We start from the raw sequence: 22,392 nt of genomic DNA on the forward strand, positions 1-22,392 counted from the left end.
CATTTAATACATGTAATTACCATATGCACTGCTGGTGGTCATTTATTTCCCCAAGGGTATCACCAGCCCAGTAGGTAGCACTTCTGATTAATTGATATGTTCATAATTATAAATTAACTGTTAACCTGCTTTTCTACCTCAGGAATATATTAACTCAGCTATATTTGGCAAAAGTTTTAGGAATTTTTGGTCCTCAATGGTCCCCAACTTCGTACTCTATTTGACCTTATAAACAATATTTTTATTCGAGCGTCACTAATGAATATTTGCAAGGAAACGCGCGTCTTGCGTAAATGTAAAGTTTTAATTCTGGTATCTATGATGCGTTTATTAAGAACATTATGAAATAAAGTTGCAGAATCTACAACGACCAAACTTCATTTGTCTTTCATTCCAAAAAAACAAATATTTCATATTTAAAAAATACGTTTTCATATTTCACATGCATTACCTTAAGTTTTGCAGTAGACGTCTAGAGATACTGGCATATTGAAAAGTTTTGAAAACTAAAAAAAGACGTTTTGATGTGGTTGTTCTTTTTTATTAGGAAACAAATTTGTATTGACAAATTCTTCTACTTGGAACACACCACACATTTTAACAGGGTGTCTTGTACATATGGTGGACACTTGAGTGATCCACAGTACGCCTTGACTCCATACAGAAGGTATCCATTGTCGTTGCGGGAACCAGCCTCCAATATGTCTGGACTACTATCAACGCATATACAATGGGACGCACCAGCATGGTTATAGTGTCCTGACATCAGGTTTCCACTATATTCGCTTTTCCAACCAGAGTAACACTGGGATTTCCCGGGAATCATTAATACAGTTGATGCATGACTTACACGACAAACTGCGCATGGTACATCTTTGTCTATTAGATTACTACCAAAATCATTGGTTTCATACTCCATCCCAAATAAAGATCCAAAAGCGGATTCATGACTAACAATACCAAGTTCAGGATCATGTGGGACACACACTGGATTTGCAGGTCGTCCTGGATTACTGTAATGGCCACCTGCAGCAATACCTGCAAATTCATAATTCGTTATAAAGAATCTTATAGAATTGCTTCAAACTATTCGTCTTGTTCTTCAGTGCAAAACGGAAATGATATTACGGCACTGAAATATTCATTGTTATTTCTTTGACGCAATCCCCATTTCCATTTCCATTTATTATATAATTATGTTTTGCCCTTGATATACTTAAATCCCTCGATGAGTTATACATGTAAGTAGTCGAGTGTAACGCATTAACATGAATATATAAATACATATATCACCCTTTGGGTCAGGTGAGCTAAAAAGACAGTGTATGACTAAACGGATTTGAATGCTTTAACGTACATTTAAACAAATACATGTTGTCTTTCTAAAACTTTTAACATCTCACCGCTTAATTATTTGCATTGTACATGTTGTATTAACATTGTACCATACAATGTATTCCTCTAGTCTTATATAAAGTTAAATTTAAATATTTAATTTTTTATTATTTCTGTCGAATTGAAGATTATACAATATTTTAAAAAGGGGTGTTCTGCAAATTGCTACAACAAGTGCAATTTGGTCTTCCGCCTAAAAAACATATGGTATTTTGGATAGGGCAGAAATTTAGTTTAAAAATATACAAGATGCTATTTGCTATTAAAAGTACCAGGCTTATTATTTAATAAGTCATACGCGCGTTTCGCTTCCATGAGACGCATCAGTGACGCATCAGTGATAAAATATCAAGTTATCAATAATGTGGTCATTTTTATAAATTTCCTGTCTACCAAACTTTGAAATTTTCGAAAAACTAAGGATTTTCTCATTCCAGGCATAGATTACCCTAGCCGTATTTTGCACAACTTTTTGGAATTTTGGATCCTCAATGCTCTTCAACTTTTTACTTGTTTGGCTTTATAAATATTTTGATAGGAGCGTCACTGATGAGTCTTATGTAGACGAAACGCGCGTCTGGCGTACTAAATTATAATCCTGGTACCTTTGATAACTATTTACACCACTGGGTCGACGCCACTGCTGGTGGACGTTTCGTCCCCGAGGGTATCACCAGCCCAGTAGTCAACACTTCGGTGTTGACATGAATATCAATAATGTGGTCATTTTTATAAATTTCCTGTCTACCAAACTTTGAAATTTTCGAAAAACTAAGGATTTTCTCATTCCAGGCATAGATTACGTTAGCCGTTTTTTGCACAACTTTTTGGAATTTTGGATCCTCAATGCTCTTCAACTTTTTACTTGTTTGGCTTTATAAATATTTTGATAGGAGCGTCACTGATGAGTCTTATGTAGACGAAACGCGCGTCTGGCGTACTAAATTATAATCCTGGTACCTTTGATAACTATTGGCATCAAGAGAAAATAAATATTTCTTTCACATATAACGTCCCACCTCAAATTTTTCAAAAATCAAAGTGTCGTCTCCTAACTATATAAAACGGTATTACCGTATTACCTGTTTGAAGACTATAAACAGGTTAGGTTGAAGGGAAATCCTTATTAAAAAATACTTTGTATGCAAAAGAGGAACATAGGTTGGTCTAGAAAATGCAATATATATCACCAACTACTTCGAATGCACAGAAAGGTTTGTTGGATTTTCGTTAATGTGACAACAATCTAACATTACTAGCAAGTCAAAGGGCTTTATGGCATTCATTGGTGAAGTATTAAATCTTACCCGTGTAAACCATTTCAGTTGAATTTGTTGGGCACTCTTTTCTTCCCCATCTGACATAAGTACTTCCGGATGGATCTATAATTTATAGATAATCACATAATCAGTCAATTTGACTTTTTTTCAAGCTTACTTTCTGAAAAGGCTTTTCGGATTATACATTATTAGATTGACATTATACATTATCTTGATTTTATGACTGCTGTACTCTATAGAAAAGATGCTATTAATTTGTAGGAAATCGACATAAAATTAGCCTATTTTTTTTTAAAAGCAGTAAAACTTATTACTGTGAAACAGAGGAACGAACTTCCTCAATTAATTAATATTTGTATGACACGTGATTTCATTATCCGCAAGAGACGTTTCTGTTTTAAAGTGTATCGATTTTATCATTTAGAAATAAAACAAACTTTGAAAGATTGAATTCTAAAAAAATCAAATAACAAGGAAAAGATAAAAGACTTCAATTGATATGTAATTATACAAATCTAAATGGTAAATGAACACTTACTATTTTGAAAAGTTGTTATTACTGACGCCTGACTCTTAATCTGTATATCCTGGTTCTGGATTTTTTTATCCTGGATCTGAATTTGTTGATCCTGGCCTATGACCTTAGCATTAAGTGTATTTACAGTAGTTTGTAACTGACTCATAGTTGCCTTCATTAACTGAATATCCCTCTGTATCTGTTGGTTGTCAGCATAATCGGAATCAGTCAGAAGAAGTCGTTTCTCGTTGATACTTTCTGATTCTGTTTTAATACATGTAACAAACATGCACCATAGAAGTAAACATTTCAGATTCAATGCCATACTGTTGAAATCTGACATACAATGTGTATATCACAATATACGTGTATATAATCGACTGATAAGAACATACGAAAACGACAGGGTTATAAATATATGCCTTGTTTTTTAAAAATGAAAGAACGAAGAATACAATACATACTTTTTATGTATGTAAATTGTAAAAAGAATAAACAATATATTAAAAATTGCTTTAACTGAAGCTATCAAAATATAAAGTACATTCAACTACATTAGAACAATAACATATAATCAAACACCACTCCTTTGTTTTCATTTAAACATGAATTTCTTCAGCCTATTTGTTTTCCTTCGCTGTATGGTTGTTTTGCAATTACTATTCCATGTAAGAGAAATTACTTTTAATTTTGACCGAAGCGTTACGAAGACTCCATATAAAAGTTCCTTCTTCATGTATTTCAGAAAAGTTATATGAAATATATGAAATAGTTGATCGCAAACCACTGTTTTAGAGACCTAGTAAAATTGAGAAAGGAAATTTGATAATGTGTCAAAGCGACAACAACCCGATCATAGAGCAGTCAACAGCAAAAGGCCACCAATGGGTCTTCAATGTAGCGAGAAACTCCCACACCCGGAGGCGTCCTTTAGCTGGCCCCTTGAAATATGTTTACTAGTTCAGTGATTATGGACGTCATACTTAACTCCGAATTATACACAAGAATCTAAAATTAAAAATCATACAAGACTAACACAGGCCAAAGGCTCCTGACTTGGGACAGGCGCAAAACTGCGACGGGGTTAAACATGTTTGCGAAATCTCAACTCTCCCCCTATATACCTCTAGCCAATGTAGAAAACTAAACGCATAAAACTACGCATAAGAGAAATCCGAGTCCGATGTCAGAAGATGTAACAAAAGAAAAATAAACAAAATGAAAATAATACATAAATAACAATAGACTACTAGCAGTTAACTGACATGCCAGCTCCAGACCCCAATTAAACTGATTGAAAGATTATGTCTTCATCATATGAATATCAGGCACACTCCCTCCCGTTAGGGGTTTGGTGTCATAATATCATAAAATACATGAGAACAACATAACCAGTGACCTCAGTTATTTTGATTTAATATCCTATGTTTCGTCATAGAAAAATTGGGTCATGGACAAAAGTCAAGTTCTTAATTTTTATTTTGGCTTGTTATTACTTATTTCAGATGCCGTCTAAGATATCGACATAATTTATAGATAGCTCTCTTACGAATTGGTCTAGACATTTTGAACTCTTATGACCTGTTATAATCCGCTATCTACAACGGTTTACAAGAGTACCGACAATACACGTACGTGATACCTTCGTTCAAATGTAAGTCATAACAGTTATGTTGGTTGACCGATAAGATGCACTTCTTAAGGAAGTTCGCTGCTCAGTTTCAACATAACAAGGTTTTCATAACACGAGTATACCTTAAAAGAGGATCAATAAAGGAACCAAAATAGCTTGGTTGGAAAATGTTCTCTATTTTTCATAGCTTTATCACTGTCAATTTTAAGTTTTAAAGCTATTGAAAAATAACAACGATTTTTATAAGACTTTTACAGATGGCTTATAATTATACATGTAAAAGATTTATGAAAGAAGAAAAAAATGGGGTCAATGGGCATAGTTTTTAAATGCATTTAAATAAATAAAACTGGAAAAAACAAAAGATTCCGAAAATCTGACAAAAAATTCCAAAACATGACAAGAGAAAATTCTTAATCTTTTTGCTAGTAGTCTGTTGTTATTTATGTTATATTGTCATTTTATTTATTGTCTTTTGTTACATCTTCTGACATCGGACTTAATGTAGACTTTTCTTGAACTGAATTTTAATGTGCGTTTTGTTATGCGTTTACTTTTCTACATTGGCTAGAGGTATAGGGGGAGAGTTGAGATCTGATAAACATGTTGAACCCCGCCACATGTTTGCACCTGTACCAAGTCAAGAGCTTCTGGCCTTTGTTAGTCTTGTATGATTTTTAATTTTAGTTTCTTGTGTATAATTCGGAGTTTAGTATGGCGTTCATTATCACTGACCTAGTATATACATTTCAAAAGGGGCCAGCTGAAGGACACCAACTGGTACGAGAGTTTCTCGCTACATTGAAGACCCATTAGTGGCCTTCGGATGTTGTCTGTTCTATGTTCTGGTTGTAGTCGCGTTGACACATTCCCCATTTCCTTTCTAAATTTTATTCTGTATTTGTTTATCCTGATTCTGAATTTGCATTTGCTGACTCTGAATCTGTGGTTTAAATTTGAGGATTCTAACCAATGACCTTAGTATTAAGTGTATTGACAGTTGTTAATAACACACTCACAGTGGCTTTCAGTAATTGAAAATCCTGCTGCATTTGTTGGTTGTCAGCATAATCGAGGTTAGTCAGTAAAAGTCTCTTCTCGTTGGCTACTTGTGATTCTGTTTTGATACATCTAGCAAGCATAAACCACACAAGTAAATGTCTTTAATGCAATTCCATACTGTGAAATCTAACATACAATATATACTGCATAACGCGTATATAATCGACTGATAAGAACATACGATACGACAAGGTTATGAATATATGCCTTGTTCTTCAAAAACAACGAAGAAAGAATACGAAACCTTATATACTTTATTTTAGGTTTATGTTAACAGCGATAATACAAACTTAACAATATTATTTTAAAATTTGTTTTGTTTGTATGTATATTAACGTACAGACAGAACTTATTCATATGCATGTTGATATACTTTTCATTTTGTTTCGGTGTATTTTGACCTTCGCAGTTTGTTACTGTATGTTGACACGTCTTTGCAATATGGTCCTCTTTAAATTGATATACTTTCACATCCACTTTATGCACGAATAACGAGCATGCTAAAGGTTCCGGGAAAATATATTGTTGCATGAAAAAATTGTCTTCGTGGATTTAGTGTCCTAAGAAACATACTCGTTTAACTTTGAGTTCAAAAGTTGTAATTTTGAAACCCCGGGACATCCCAGACGGCCGTTTATTACAGGACCTTCTTTTTTTATTTATTGAAAACATTATCGTCCTGAAAATTAGAGAATTTTAGCTTCGTGACGTCAAATTCCACGAATAAATAATAAAAAAAAAGGAATACAGATATCAAGGATAATGATACTTCCACCTCCCCCCCCCCCCAATAAATACAAAACCAATTATAGGATTTTTTTTTGTGAATCTAAACCCCCCTTGTATCTGGGATAGAGGTGTTACAGCACAACATTAGAACAAACTGTAAACAGTTGTTGTTTATAAGGGCCCATCCTTACAAAATGTAATTCATGAGATTGCTACAAGGTAGACAATACATTTTACAATAACACAGACCGGACTTGACCGGACATTTTTTTTTATATATATCTTCAATAACAAAAGACAACGTAGAAATCTGAGAGTACTCGATGTCAGCTATTTTAATTTTTTTCCGATTATTTTTTATGCCTATTATTTCTCTCTTTCATTTATGAGAAAAACTAATTTAAGGAGTCAATTAACGATTTTGACCATTCAATGTATTTGTTTTATAATTGTCTTGCCAATGTTTCAAGTCGAAATCTGTTTTTCATTAAAATTTCCAAGATAGCATAAAAACGAAGAAAGATTGTTAAATCATAATGTAAAGGGAATAATTCAAGTTATAGCTTGATTATTTTAATAAAAACTAGACAATATAAAAGGTCTTGACATTTTCAACTTTAAGGGCCTATCAAATTTCATGTCAAACACCTTTGTTCTATGTTAGGTTTTTGCAGTCATGTTGGTTGACCGTTGAAATCATTATATCCGTTTTTTGTCTGTATACAGCAAGGGCATCCATATTTTTTTTCATTTGAATGAAGTTTAAAGAATAAATCGTTTTATAGAAGTTAACAAACGACGACAACGGACAACTAGAATAAAAGTGATGAGAAAAGCCCTCACTGGACCCTTATACCAGATGAGTATAATAGAAGCTTAGATGGTCCGTTAGCATTAAAACTCATTAATTACAATAAATAAAAAGAAGAAAGCAATTTCATGAATTAAAAATAATTAAATTTAAAAGAGAAAACCTCATCATTTCGTTCCGTGATTGATTTTATATCGTATAGTGACTAAACTAAAAGATTTGTGTAAATTATGGATTTTATTTGTTCATGATTAGCTTCTGCACTTAAAAACAAATATCGAGATTGAAAACACAATCGTTATGTGTCATATTGAAACAAGAATGTGTCCCAAGAACACGGATACCCCACTCGCACTATCATTTTCTATGTTCAGTGGACCGTGAAATTATGGTCAAAACTTTAATTTGAAATTAAAATTAGAAAGATCATATCATAGGGACCATGTGTACTAAGTTGTAAGTTGATTAGAACTCAACTTCTTCAAAAACTACCTTGACCAAAAACTTTAACATGAAGCAAACGGACGCACAGACGGACGGACGGACGAACTGAGGCACAGACCAGAAAACATAATGCCCCTCTACTATCGTAGGTGGGGCATAAAAAGGCACACTGTTCAAAGTATCTACATGACGAAACACTCGACCGCAGATAAGTCGAACCTGTGATAAGTTTAATACTTTGGTCCGGGTCCTTCGACTTGGACATAATTAGGTTCGACTGTATACTCATCTTGAATGTAAAGTATTATTTTAGGAGCAAAAAAACACAAGATATATTCATTTGATAATTCAACTTTTAATTAGGAAACAATGATGTTGTCGAATGGATTCTTCTACTTTGAACAAACTACGCATTTTAATAAGGTATCCTGTACATACGGAGGGCATTTGAGCGATCCACAGTACGCCTTGACTCCATACAAAAGGTATCCATTATCATCGCCCGAACCAGCCTCTAATACATCGGGAATACTATCAACGCATAGATATTGAGACGCGCCACCATGAGTATGATGTCCTGACATTAGATTTCCGCCATATTCAGTTTTCCAGCCCGGATAACAATGCGATTTCCCAGGAATCATCATAGTAGTTGATGCATGATTTACACGGCAGACTGCGCATGGTACATCTATGTTAACTAGGTTACTACCAAAAACATTCATACTCCATCCCAAATACTGTTCCAAAATGTGCTTCTTTACTAACCTGTCCGAGATCAGGGTCATGAGGGACGCAAATCGGATTTGTGTTACGTCCCGAATTTCCATAATAGCCACCGCCACCAGTACCTGTAAATGATTTGTTCGGTCTTTCTAAATAACAATTTTGTCTTTGAACTATTTAGTACTTATATTTTGTTTTCAAATGCAAAATAGAAAAGAACTAAAATGAAATCAGCAGGTACACTTTGAAACTTGAAAAATGTAAAAAAAAAAATCGAACCATCAACTCATCAAAATTTACTGATTGTTTATAGGTCGGATATTGATATTTTAATGTGTTGATATATGAAATAGAGGATAATTCTTTAAACAAGGCCCCTAAAAAGCATCAAGACAAAGATATATCTGCAAAGTAAAAATGTCCTTACCTAATATTTATGAAACTAGGGTTTCGCGTACATAAATAATATGTTTGGATTAAATATTGATTTGTTGACATTTTTTTGCTTTTTCTCTCAGTGGCTAAGAACCGACCACTTCGAACGATTATAAGGATAAATGGATATTCGTCATTGAAAACAATACGTCAAGCAATCCAACAATATGTATTATTCTATTAAATTTATTCTTACCGGAGTAAATCATTTCGGTTGAATTTGTTGGGCAGTCTTTTCTTCCCCATCTGACATAAGTACTTCCAGATGGATCTTTAAAATACAAGTACAACTAGTAACACAGTCGACACTTGAATGCTTTATATTATGGGTTTGTTATACCATAGTATGCTTCAGAGACACCCACACGATAGAAAGAAGAATATGATTTGAAGATTGCTTTATATGAAAATTGCTCCTTTTCAAATGTGTTATATAAATTACGGAGTTCAAATTTTCGAATTGAATGAATTCCATTTTTTTGTGTGTATTTTTAATCTTTGAAACTGATTTTTTTTTTCAATTGGGAAACCATATGAAGGTATGATTTGTATTCGAACCAGAAAGGTAGTACACGTTTAAAAACATACATTTTGATTTGACGACAGTTAAATATGAAAATGGTTCCCTATGTAACGTGATTTATAGGTCAGCTGAAATGACAAACTTTAAGTTGAAAGCGTTTCCCATTGATAAACGAACTCGCCAAAATAAAAAATAAAAAAAAAAAATAAAAATACCAGAAATCGAACTTATTGACCATTACGATTTTACGGATTGCACTAGTCTTGTTTTTAAATAAATTTTCATACAAAGCACCAGCAGAAACGAAAATATCATTACAGTTGATACATGTCAGAATGCGTATGACTAAATAGACAACATATATAAGCTACTTTTATTATAATACCTTTTTGATTAAGGCAAGCACGTCTTTAATTAGAGGAAAGGTTTAAACTACTAAGGAATATTTACCAAAACAAAAATTAACAAAAAAAAAAAACACCCAGTAAAACAAGGTGTTGCATGCCTTATGAGTCTGTGTTAAAAGTATTTATTTCATTTCATGTCGGGAAGCTTCGATAGAAATGTCCAGTTTGATTTAATCGCGACGTTGAACTTTAAATTGAGATGTCAAGCATGTTTACCACATGTTTTACAAATGTTTTATTGTCAAAAGAACATGTTCTTGTTAATTCAAATCATCTCTATCATAATTTGGAAGACATTACAATTGTGATATTTTTTGTGTTTTCAGTAAAAATTGTGAAAAGTAAGAAACAACATTCGTATACGTCTACATAAATAAGTAAATACATAATGAATGTATGCTTACTATTTTGGAAAGTTGTAATTACTGAAGCATGAACTATGACCTTATTGTTAAGTGTATTAACTGTGGCTTGTAATTGGCTAATTGTGGTCTTCATCAACTGTATATCCCTGTGAATTTGTTGGTTATCAGTATAATCAGGGTCAGTGATTAAAAGTCGCTTATCGTTGAAATTTTGTGATTCTGAGTTGATACATATAGTAAGCATGCACCACACAAGAATAAAACTTAGATGCAATGCCATACTGTATAAATCTAACATACAACATGTATTTACACTGTACGTGTATATAGATCTGCTGATAAGAACATTCAACACGTCCAATACGACAATGTTTATCAATATATGCCTTGTTTAAAAAAAACAAAGTGTGACGAATAGAATTAACAAGTATTAAAGAAGATTTTATTGTTAAATTTTTAAAGGCTCTGTCCGAGAATATTTGATAACTAAAACAATAACATACACATGACATAGTTAAACACATCACCTTCAATAAGCTACAAACATCACCGAAACAAGAATATTTAGCAATATCCGCTTCTCGTGCAGTACAATTTCTGTAATATCGTAATTATGTATAATTTATGTTAAGATCTTTGTAAACAACTGTTATAAAAATCTGACTATATTTTGAGTTGATTGAATTCCTGTGTATATGTGTAAATAGCCACACATTATGTTACTGTGTATGTTGACAAACACTCATATCTTCTTTATGTGTATGTCGTCATACCTTTATATTTAATTACTGTATAACCTCCCAAACCTATACATCGTATTACTGTGTTTGTCGGCATACCTTTACATTCAATTCCTGTTTATGCTGCCAAACCTATACTATTTCTATGTATGTCACATTTTGTTTCTGTAATTGTTCACATACCCACACATGTTGTCTGCATATGTCGGACATACCCTCAAATAGTGTTTCTGAATTGATCGATCTACCTTAACATGTTGTGACTGTATATGTTGATATGCACAAACGTCATGATACACGTTTGATTTAACAAGCTGTGCATCCACCTCATATAAAGAGAAAGGGAACCATATATTCTTTGCATGAAAACAATTTTCTTCCTTGGTGTCAATACTTTAATAATATTTAGTTTGAATGTATTAATCGTCAGTTGCGCTGCGACATAGTTATCAAAGGTACTAGGCTTATTATTTGACACGTCAGACGCGCGTCTCGTCTAGAAAGCCAAATAAGTATAAAGTTGAAAATCCCAGACTATCCTTTTAACAAGAGCGATTTTTTGTATACATTGTTACTTTTTCTCGACCCAAATCGATTAAATCATTTTTGCTGCTTGTTAACCTGCAACTAATAAAACCCGTGAATACACAATGTCCTACACCAGAAATATTGCGACAACAAATACTAATATGTGTGTGAAAAGTAAAATCACAAAAATACTGAACTTAGAGGAAAATCAATTCGGAAAGTCCATAATCACATGGCAAAATCAAATAACAGAACGCATATAAAACGAATGGACAAGAACTGTCATATTCCTGACTTGGTACAGACATTTTGAAATGTAGAAAATGGTGGATAAAACCTGGTTCAATAGCGCTAACCCTCTCACTTTAATAACAGTCTCAACAAATTCCGTTATATTTACGATGCGTTAATTAAACAGACACAATAATTAAAATAGTCTTAATATGGGTACATCAGTCATCATCGTAAAGCAATTTTAAAAAGCACAATTTAACAGAACACAAACACATCTACTATCTACGAATACATTGATTAATTTGAGTTTCTGACGTCAGAAATTTGTATACGTCACATAAATTTGTCGTTCAATGTGCATACAAATAATTTTAAAATTTACAAAGGAAATGCTAGCACACACGGTCAAAAAATCAAAAGTGTGTAAGAATAAATTTCAGATTTAAACTAGTTCAAAAGTTATACATAGTATTTATAAGAAACCAAAAACAGTGGATTCCACTACGCGATTGAATGATTTTGACGATTGTGGTTCAACGTATATAGTACTTCATAATAGAAATATATCATAATGACATACACGATATCAATATCATACTGACGGGATCTTTTAAAGTACAGAGTCACGTTATAAGAACAAAAGAAATACAAAAAGTCGCATATACTAAACAAACCACAAAAAAATGAAAACCACTACAAACACGTTGACGAGATGTATAAGTACTGAGCCACGTCAAAAGGATATCACATAAAACCATTCAACAGTCAAAGTAATATTAATAATAGAACAAAGACAAATGAAAGAACAACAAAGCACTTTGTTAAGATGATAAACAACATCAGTACGCAGAATATATACATAAAGACCATCGTGAATTATTTGAGAAGTTGATACGGAATATTCATCAACAAGGTCTTGGTACCTTCCGATGAACTTTTTTAGAAAAAGGACGAGACGTTCTTTGACATACCCCTGGTTCATCAACTTTCTACTCACACACTCATGACGTTTTACAAAGTCTGAGTAGAAGCTGCAAGGTCTTGTATCGAATAAGTTGGCAAACATGTGCAGGTGAAGTTGGTATACTGCTGAGTATGTTAACAAACACAGTAACAGAAACACAAGAACAAGATGTATAGCCATGTCAAACTACACAAGAACAAGATGTATAGGAATGTCAACATACAAAGGAACAAGATGTATAGGAAAGTCAACATACACAGGAACAAGATGTATAGGAATGTAAACATTCACAGGGACAAGATGTATAGGAAAGTCAACATACACAGGAACAAGATGTATAGGAAAGTCAACATACACAGGAACAAGATGTATAGGAATGTAAACATTCACAGGAACAAGATGTATAGGAAAGTCAACATACACAGGAACAAGATGTATAGGAATGTAAACATTCACAGGAACAAGATGTATAGGAAAGTCAACATACACAGGAACAAGATGTATAGGAAAGTCAACATACACAGGAACAAGATGTATAGGAAAGTCAACATACACAGGAACAAGATGTATAGGAATGTAAACATACACAGGGACAGGATGTATAGGAATGTAAACATTCACAGGGACAAGATTTATAGGAATGTCAACATACACAGGAACAAGATGTATAGGAATGTCAACATACACAGGAACAAGATGTATAGGAATGTCAACATACACAGGAACAAGATGTATAAGAATGTCAACATACACAGGAACAAGATGTATAGGAATGTAAACATACACAGGAACAAGATGTGTAGGAATGTCAACATACACAGGGACAAGATGTATAGGAATATCAACATACAAAGGAACAAGATGTATAGGAATGTAAACATACACAGGAACAAGATGTGTAGGAATGTCAACATACACAGGGACAAGATGTATATGAATGTCAACATACACAGGAACAAGATGTATAAGAATGTCAACATACACAGGAACAAGATGTATAGGAATGTCAACATACACAGGAACAAGATGTGTAGGAATGTCAACATACACAGGGACAAGATGTATATGAATGTCAACATACACAGGAACAAGATGTATAAGAATGTCAACATACACAGGAACAAGATGTATAGGAATGTCAACATACACAGGAACAAGATTTATAGGAAAGTCAACATGCACAGGAACAAGATTTATAGGAAAGTCAACATACACAGGAACAAGATGTATAGGAATGTAAACATACTCAGGAACAAGATGTATAGGAATGTCAACATACACAGGAACAAGATTTATAGGAAAGTCAACATACACAGGAACAAGATGTATAGGAATGTAAACATACTCAGGAACAAGATGTATAGGAATGTCAACATACACAGGAACAAGATTTATAGGAAAGTCAACATACACAGGAACAAGATGTATAGGAATGTCAACATACACAGGAACAAGATGTATAGGAATGTCAACATACACAGGAACAAGATTTATAGGAAAGTTAACATACACAGGAACAAGATGTATAGGAATGTCAACATACACAGGAACAAGATGTATAGGAATGTCAACATACAAAGGAACAAGATGTATAGGAATGTCAACATACAAAGGAACAAGATGTATAGGAATGTCAACATACACAGGAACAAGATTTATAGGAAAGTTAACAAACACAAGAACAAGATGTATATGAATGTCAACATACAAAGGAACAATATGTATAGGAATGTCAACATACAAAGAAACAAGATGTATAGGAATGTCAACATACAAAGGAACAAGATGTATAGGAATTTCACCATACAAAGGAACGAGATGTATAGGTTTGGCAGCATATACAGTAATTGAATATAAATGTATGACTACATTACACAGAAAAAAGATCGGAATGTTCAATACTCAAACAAATACAAAACAATTTCAAAGGAGACAGTCGCTTTACCCTTTTCATCAACAGTTTATACAACCTGATTAAAATCTCTATTACAGATGTCAGAAGGACATTTCCTCTCAAAAATTGAAAATAAACTGACAAAGCTATGGTTAAAACAGACAAAAGACAGACAATAGTACACAAAACACATCATGAAAAATAAATAAAGACTAAGCAAAACGAACTCAAACAAGTTATAAGATCTTCACGGATAGTATCTGATCAAATTGTGCCATTTGTTTTTGTCTCAACAACAAAATCGTTTATCATCGCTCTTTTGCATTCAGCGTTTTAACCATAATATAGGATGCATATACAAGCAACGGAAAAACATTCCGAAGGACATAACTACACAAGAAAAACGGTGTTGGGGAAAAAGCTCCTACGATGCAAAGTGTTCGGTTAACAAAGGTATGTTCAAAAGCGCAACAACTGTTCAATATCATATGCAAACAATCTAAGCAACATCTTATGAAACCGATAAACACCGCAAGATTAATGTTTAGGGGAGAAAAAATCAAAACAAAATCAACTTCAATAATAATCAGAATAAATACAATATATATAGATTTTTGCATAGACAAGGACAAAGACCTTATTATGTTTCAAAAATCATCATTTAAAGACAAACTTTTCTATAAGGACAGACGATAAGAGCTTGATGAGGTAAATTAGAAGCTCAAACGAACGCCAATCTTAGCAATAGATTATCTTTTGGCAATACTTTTTTTAATTTTGGGTCATTAATGCTCTTCAACTTTCTACTTGATTGGCTTTATAACTATTTTGATTTGAGTGTCACTGGTGAGTCTTATATAGACGAAACGCGCGTCTGGCGAATTAAATTTATAATCCTGGTATCCTGTATAACTAATTTTAATATATTAATCTTCTGAGATATAGAAAAATAATTGGCGCCAAAAACAGAAAACATTCATTTGATGATTCGTTTTTAATTGAAATCAAATATCCTTAATACGGATGCTTCTACTTCGAACAAACCACACATTTAAACAAAGTGCCTTGAACATAAGGAGGACATTTAAGCGATCCACAGTAAGTCTTGACTGCATACAAAATGTATCCGTTGTCATCACGTGCACCACCCTCCAATACGTCTGGACTACTATCAACGCATAAGTATTGTGACGCACCAGCATGGCCGTGATGTCCTGACATCAGATTTCCACTATATTCGGTTTTCCAGCCAGCGTAACAATGCGATTTTCCTGGAATCATTAATACCGTCGATGCATGACTTACACGACAGACTGCGCATGGTACATCTTTATTAACTAGGTTACTACCAAAAACATTGGTTTCATATTCCATCCCAAAAACTGTTCCAAAGGCTGATTCATGACTAACTTGTCCCAGATCAGGATCATGCGGGACACAAATTGGATTCGAATTACGTCCTGCATTACTATAACTGCCCCCTCCACCAATACCTGTAAATTAATTTTAGTAGATTTTCATCAATAATTTTTTTTAAATGTTTCAAATGTTTTCCCAGATGCAAAATAAAAATAAACACCAATAGATACACTTGAATACAGGAATGAAAGTTTTTGAGGTCACGATCTCTATATTGATTAAGGTATAACACAACAATTTATTATTATCAAGTTTAGTTGAAGAAACTAAGAAAAATATATAGCAAAAAACATAATTTAATAACCAAATTAAAATTTTATCCATCTTTGCATACTTTAACGTTACAAATGTGTTCCATTAATTTCACAAAACCTAGTATTGTCTTCTTCTGCTTTCGTTAAAGATAATTGGTTGTAAAACAATTCAAAATCAAATATTTTAGTTAACTTTACTCGACTACTTTACTCTCTTTAATTTGTATTGTATGAACGTTTCGGGTTGATACGGATGTCATATTGAAAAAGATGTCTATTTATCGTTTCAAAGAAGACAATGCAGCTAGAACCGATAAATGTCATAGTCAATAATGATTGAAGTCGAGTGCGCCCGCACGAGCGGGGTTCGAACTCACAACCTTAGTGTTGACTGGCTAGTAATGTCTTAGACCACTCGGCACTGCGACCCAGTTAAGTAGTAGAAAACAACCCATAGGACATGGGGAATACAAAATGTGTTTTCATCAAGTTCTAGATGTATTCTACGATCAATATTTATACTAAATAAAATTTAGTAGATGTAGAACACAACCGATTGATCTATTATGGTATTAATTTACGTTTATTGATTGAGTTAAGGCTGCAAATTGATATTTTGTTGTGTGGTTTTCTATGTTGTAATGTTTTGCTATTGTTTCAGAAAATGGGAGAAGGTTTGGATCCAGTAAAGCGTTTAATCCCGCTGCAAATGTTTGCATCTGTCCTAAGTCAGGAATCTGATGTACAGTAGTTGTCGTTTGTTTATGTAATTTATACGTGTTTCTCGTTTCTCGTTTTTTTATATTGATTGGACCGTTGGTTTTCCCGTTTGAATGGTTTTAAACTAGTAATTTTGGGGCCCTTTATAGCTTGTTGTTCGGTGTGAGCCAAGGCTCTGTGTCGAAGGCCGTACATTGACCTTTAGTGGTTTACTTTTTTAAATTGTTATTTGGATGGAGAGTTGTCTCATTGGCACTCACACTACATCTTCCTATATCTATTTACACAGATTTTAGTATGTCAAATAGACTGTATGATTTTGATTAGTCACGCTAGATAGTAACAGTGTCTTCTTTGGTCCACATACATAACCAGACAGTGTTTCCTTGAACTTCACTTATTCTTATAGATAGTTATAAAATTTTGTTTTCATTTTAAAGTACATACATGTGAAAAGTTATATATTTTTCAAGCATAGTTATATCATTTTAAACAAACGTCTTTCTGCACATTTATAGAATAAATTATATAAAATTATGTTAAAAAAAGCATCTCATGTTTGTGGTTTAACATCTTTTCCGAAAGTTTGTTTTTTGTTTGCTATAAAATTAATATAAAAAAAAACATTTGTTAAATTTTCTAATCAATTTATTTGGAAACCGTCAATGGCAGTCAGCAGGGTTTAAGAACATCAGTTGTTCGACCTGTTAGTCAAATACGTGTCGTTAACATATACTTTCTTCACTTTTTTGGTCTTTTGGAAAATGTTGTTTGTGCTGCATTTAGACAACGAAATTTGTTGTATATGTGTTCCGGACCATATGAGTATTTGGACTATACGCGTATGGTCATGACCATATGGATATATACTCATATGGTCCGACCGTACGCGTATGGTCGGGATAATTAACAGTTCTACTTCTAGTTGTCTCGTCATTAAAAAGGACCCATTAAAAAGACACTACCAACTTAATTTTATTATAGATCTTAACAAAACCTTATATTAACAAGATTAACAAAATGAAATAAACAGTTACACACAGTAAATTTCATCACTAGTCAAAACTACTGTGAAAACATTTTTTTTCATTTTTCGATGTGCTATTACGAGTGAATGTCAAAATGTCGACCTGGGAAGATAACTTCCAAAAATATCTTATAACGTTACACAAGAAGTCAATTGTTTTACTATAAACTGACGTAAAAGTCGGCAGGATTAAGAGTCTAATAATTTGCTTACTTTTGAAACTTTATATAATTAGCATTTATTTAGCAGTGCAATATTCATAATTTTTATACTAATACCTGTTTTTGTTGTTAAAAAATGAATGACGTAACCGGTAAGGACCTTCAGTCTTGTTACGATATTGGAGATCTAGAGCTTTTATAAATCATCGTAGACACATCGGAATGACCCAGGACCCATGAAAAACTATGGTACCGTATGGAAGTAAATGCCACCCTAGGCATACAACCAATAATACCATTAGCGATGAAAAGTAGCTTTGGCATAATTTTTTAATGCTATTTGAATTATAAATAATACAATTGCATGTAGAAATCATTGTTTTTTATAAAGTTTTCTAATGCATATTATTGAAAAAACAAATACCTATATGGTCCAAATACTCATATGGTCCGGCCCGTTAATAACCAAACGAGTATCATACTCATATGGTCCAACCATACGCGTATGGTCGGACCATACGCGTATGGTCGGACCATATGAGTATACGCGTATGGTCCAAATACTCATATGGTCCGGAACATATGCACACGTATACAAATTGCGGGTTTTATCCAAATCAATCAAAGTTTTGAATGTTGCTCTAATTTAGACTTGTCACTAATATATATATTAATATATGGGAGCGGGAATTTCAATCTGCATTGAGGACTTATTTGCGACCTTCTGCTGTTGTACGTTGTGTGGTCGGGTTGTTGTGTCTTCGACACATTCCTCAGTGCCTTTCTCAAATTTTAATATCAATTAGCTTTTAGAACCAAAATATGCAGAGTCGATTATGTACAATATATCTTCCAAAATTATTTAATAGAACATTTTCTATGCTTTTTCATAAAAAGTTCTATGTAATTTGTAGGAAGTTTGTTTTTATTTATCACCAGTCTGGTAGGATTCATTCGTAAGTTCGTAAATTGTAGATTTATTTTCAGAATGAATGTGTTTCTTAACAATATACTGTTTCACGTAATCATACTTGCTATGCCAAATTGCAATTGGCACTTAACAATATATTACAAAGAATTTTTACCAACAATTCATTAATTGAGGAAAGAAATCTTTTTTAGTTACTGCACTTATTTATCATAAATCATGCAAGTAGTGTGTAAAATCTAGCATATTTACATAGGAAAATGTCTGTAACAAGTAAGGAATATAACAGTTGTTATGCACTCGTTTGATGTGCAGCATTTGTGTGATATTACTTTTTTATAAACGTCTTACTAGTATATAACAAATACAATTTACAAGGAAAAATATCCATAAAAACAAAATTAAACTAGCTTTTGTAAATCGTAGAAATATATATAATATTATGTATAAATCTATGTTAATGAACATACGCATATTTTCCTTTCGTTAAACGTTAGGTCGTAATATCGTTAAATCAGATACAGGCTTCAATTTGACAATTACTTGACCTGATTTGGTTTATGAAGATTAAACACACATCTCTGAATAAATATTCAACAGGAAAGTTTGAGATTACAAGTTTGAAAATGGTCATTTAAATATAATGATATCATTTATGATCAGTTGCACACCTAAGAAAATTTATTATTATAAAACATGTCGATTTTACTGTACATCGTTTGCAAACATGCGGGACGTTTTTAAAAAAAAACTGCATTGTAAACATCAGTGTAAGATCCACAATTTATTGTGTATTTCATAAAATTAAAAATATTTGGTATATCCTTAGTACTCGGTACAATGTAATCGTGGTTAAATTCGTGCTATCGGATTCTAGAATTCAGAAATATAAAAGTTGATTAACTCAACCATAGTTCGTGACTTCATCAAGTCATACTATTGCTTTTAAGTGGTTTTTGTTTTTCCTTGTCGTCATGTTTATGTTGAAGGAGTGAGGTATCAGTTTTTCATGTGGCCCATTAAAGCATTTGGTCAATATGTCTAATGTCAAGTTTTATAACTTATAACGATATTACATATTTAGAAAGACTTAGATTGAGACATTTTACAAAAACACATAGCTGAGAGGATGATAAGCCAAGGTTGGCAATGCTTTTTCGAGGGGTACCAATCAGCTCTATCAACTATTCAGCTATTTGTTATTAAATTTATTATACTGAATGTTATATCATTATTGTCTTTTACAGATTAATTTAATTTAAAAGTATTGTATTTAACCCGTACGGGTAATACAAAAATCAAGACAGTCAAATAATAGAATCTAAATCAAAACGTAGAACTTCAGCATTGTCTTTTAAAACTTGATGTACATTCAATGCATTGTTCTTTAAATTATCAATTTTTGATTGGACTTGACGAGAGGGTGACATTAAAAAAAAAAGTCACCCACTCAGCCATGTGATAGAGTAAATTAAATATAGCATTTTAACGTGAACTATAGTAACATAATCTATTCACCATCGAGAGAACCTGTTCACACCAAACAAGTCTTTATCAGGGGGAAAGAACTGCATGAGGTTCATGAACATATTTGTATGTCTACTACAAGAAAAAAAGATATTGTAAATTATCATACAAACGTGGACAGTCTTTCCAATGATACATTGATCATAATCATGCTATCACATTTACATAACAATGTAAATATCTTTCTGAATATTTATATGTTATCAGCTTTAATTTCATCATTGGTCACTCCGACGTCAAATTAATCTGTTATTTTTGTTTTAAATACTGTAACCTTATTAATTTTAGTTAAAACTCCTCCTCCTCATCCTTCTCTGGAACATTCTTTATGAATCAGTCATAGGGTATGAAAAATCTATCATTTTTGTAAATTTAACAGAAAAAACAAAGGCTTTTCACAACAATGTCTTTGTTTATGTTTGTTCATGTCGTAAACTACGATGTCTGTTTGTTTATGTTTGTTACTACTATGGACAACACTATAGACAATGTTTATGTTTGTGTAGGCTAAGACCAGAAATCTATGCCGTGTTTATGTTTTCTTTTGTAATGGGACAAACAATGTATGCTTTTTTGTATCTGAACATTACGTGCATAACAATATAAAAAATAATAAGATGAGGTATAATTGCCAATGAGACAAGTGTCGACAAGAGAACATAATGACAGAGCATTTACTAACTACATGTCTTATTCATGAACAAAAATGAACGAAAAACAAATATTTAATACTTAAACAAACGACAACCACTGAATTACAGGCTCCTGCCTTAGGACAGGCACATACGTGCAGAATATGGCGGTGTTAAATATGTTAGCCGGGATACCAACACTCCCATTACGTGGGACAGTGGTATAACAGTACAACATAAGAACGAACTATAAAAATCAGTTGAAAAAGGCAGAAATCATCAGATGGTCAACAATACAAGTAGACGTAAACCTACTAAAACTATCAAATGCGATATAACTTTTTTTTCGAAAATTGTAACGAAATTTCAAAATTTTAATAAAGACAATTTCGTTTTCTTGGCGATCTTAATACTCGAAAAAAGTAAAATCACAAAAATACTGAACTCAGAGGAAAATCAATTTGGAAAGTCCATAATCACATGGCAAAATCAAAAAACAAAACGCATCAAAAACGAATGGACAAGAACTGTCATATTCCTGACTTGGTACAGGCATTTTCAAATGTAGAAAATGGTGGATTAAACCTGGTTCTATAGCGCTAACCCTCTCACTTTAATAACAGTCTCATCAAATTCCGCTACATTTACATGATGCGTTAAATAAAGTAACAATTAATAAAATAGTCAATATATGGGTACATCAGTCATCATCGTATAACAATTTAACGGGACACAAAAACATCTACTATCTACGAACACATGGATTGATCGAACTGCACCTCTTAGTTATTTCTATGCATCAAAGATACCAATTAATATTTCGAAATACGTGTGAAAGTAAAAAGGAGTAAAATGTAACAAAAAGTAACTTGTTTGTTTAATTTAATTTGATTTATGATACAGTTTTTGTACTAGAATCTGTGAAACAAAAATCACCGTATAAGTGTCAAGACAAGGGGAGTCACCTGATATCGTTCGATCGATGATGAGAATCATTATAATTTGTTTTCACAAATATGTAGACAATGAACGGAAAC

General features: G+C 32.8%; 1 protein-coding gene across 1 annotated transcript; it reads right to left on the minus strand.

Moving 5' to 3' along the window:
• Positions 1-574: 574 nt before the first annotated feature.
• On the minus strand, positions 575-3,553 carry LOC134719435 (short-chain collagen C4-like). Its single transcript, XM_063582435.1, has 3 exons — positions 3,214-3,553; positions 2,703-2,777; positions 575-1,038 (listed from the first exon to the last, which is right to left on the minus strand). Exons 1-3 carry the CDS (start codon positions 3,533-3,535, stop codon positions 575-577), a joined length of 861 nt encoding a protein of 286 aa, XP_063438505.1. The 5' UTR covers positions 3,536-3,553.
• Between the last annotated feature and the right edge of the window lie 18,839 nt (positions 3,554-22,392).

The sequence above is a fragment of the Mytilus trossulus genome, chromosome 5, assembly GCF_036588685.1.
Source record: "Mytilus trossulus isolate FHL-02 chromosome 5, PNRI_Mtr1.1.1.hap1, whole genome shotgun sequence".
Classification (NCBI taxonomy): Eukaryota; Metazoa; Mollusca; class Bivalvia; order Mytilida; family Mytilidae; genus Mytilus; species Mytilus trossulus.

Excerpts from the sequence above, each read along its gene's own strand:
- LOC134719435 (XM_063582435.1), bottom strand. The coding sequence starts at position 3,535 with ATGTCAGATTTCAACAGTATGGCATTGAATCTGAAATGTTTACTTCTA. Across the intron at positions 2,778-3,213 it reads AATAACAACTTTTCAAAATA|ATCCATCCGGAAGTACTTAT; the intron begins GTAAGTGTTCAT and ends TATAAATTATAG. Across the intron at positions 1,039-2,702 it reads AACTGAAATGGTTTACACGG|GTATTGCTGCAGGTGGCCAT; the intron begins GTAAGATTTAAT and ends ATGAATTTGCAG.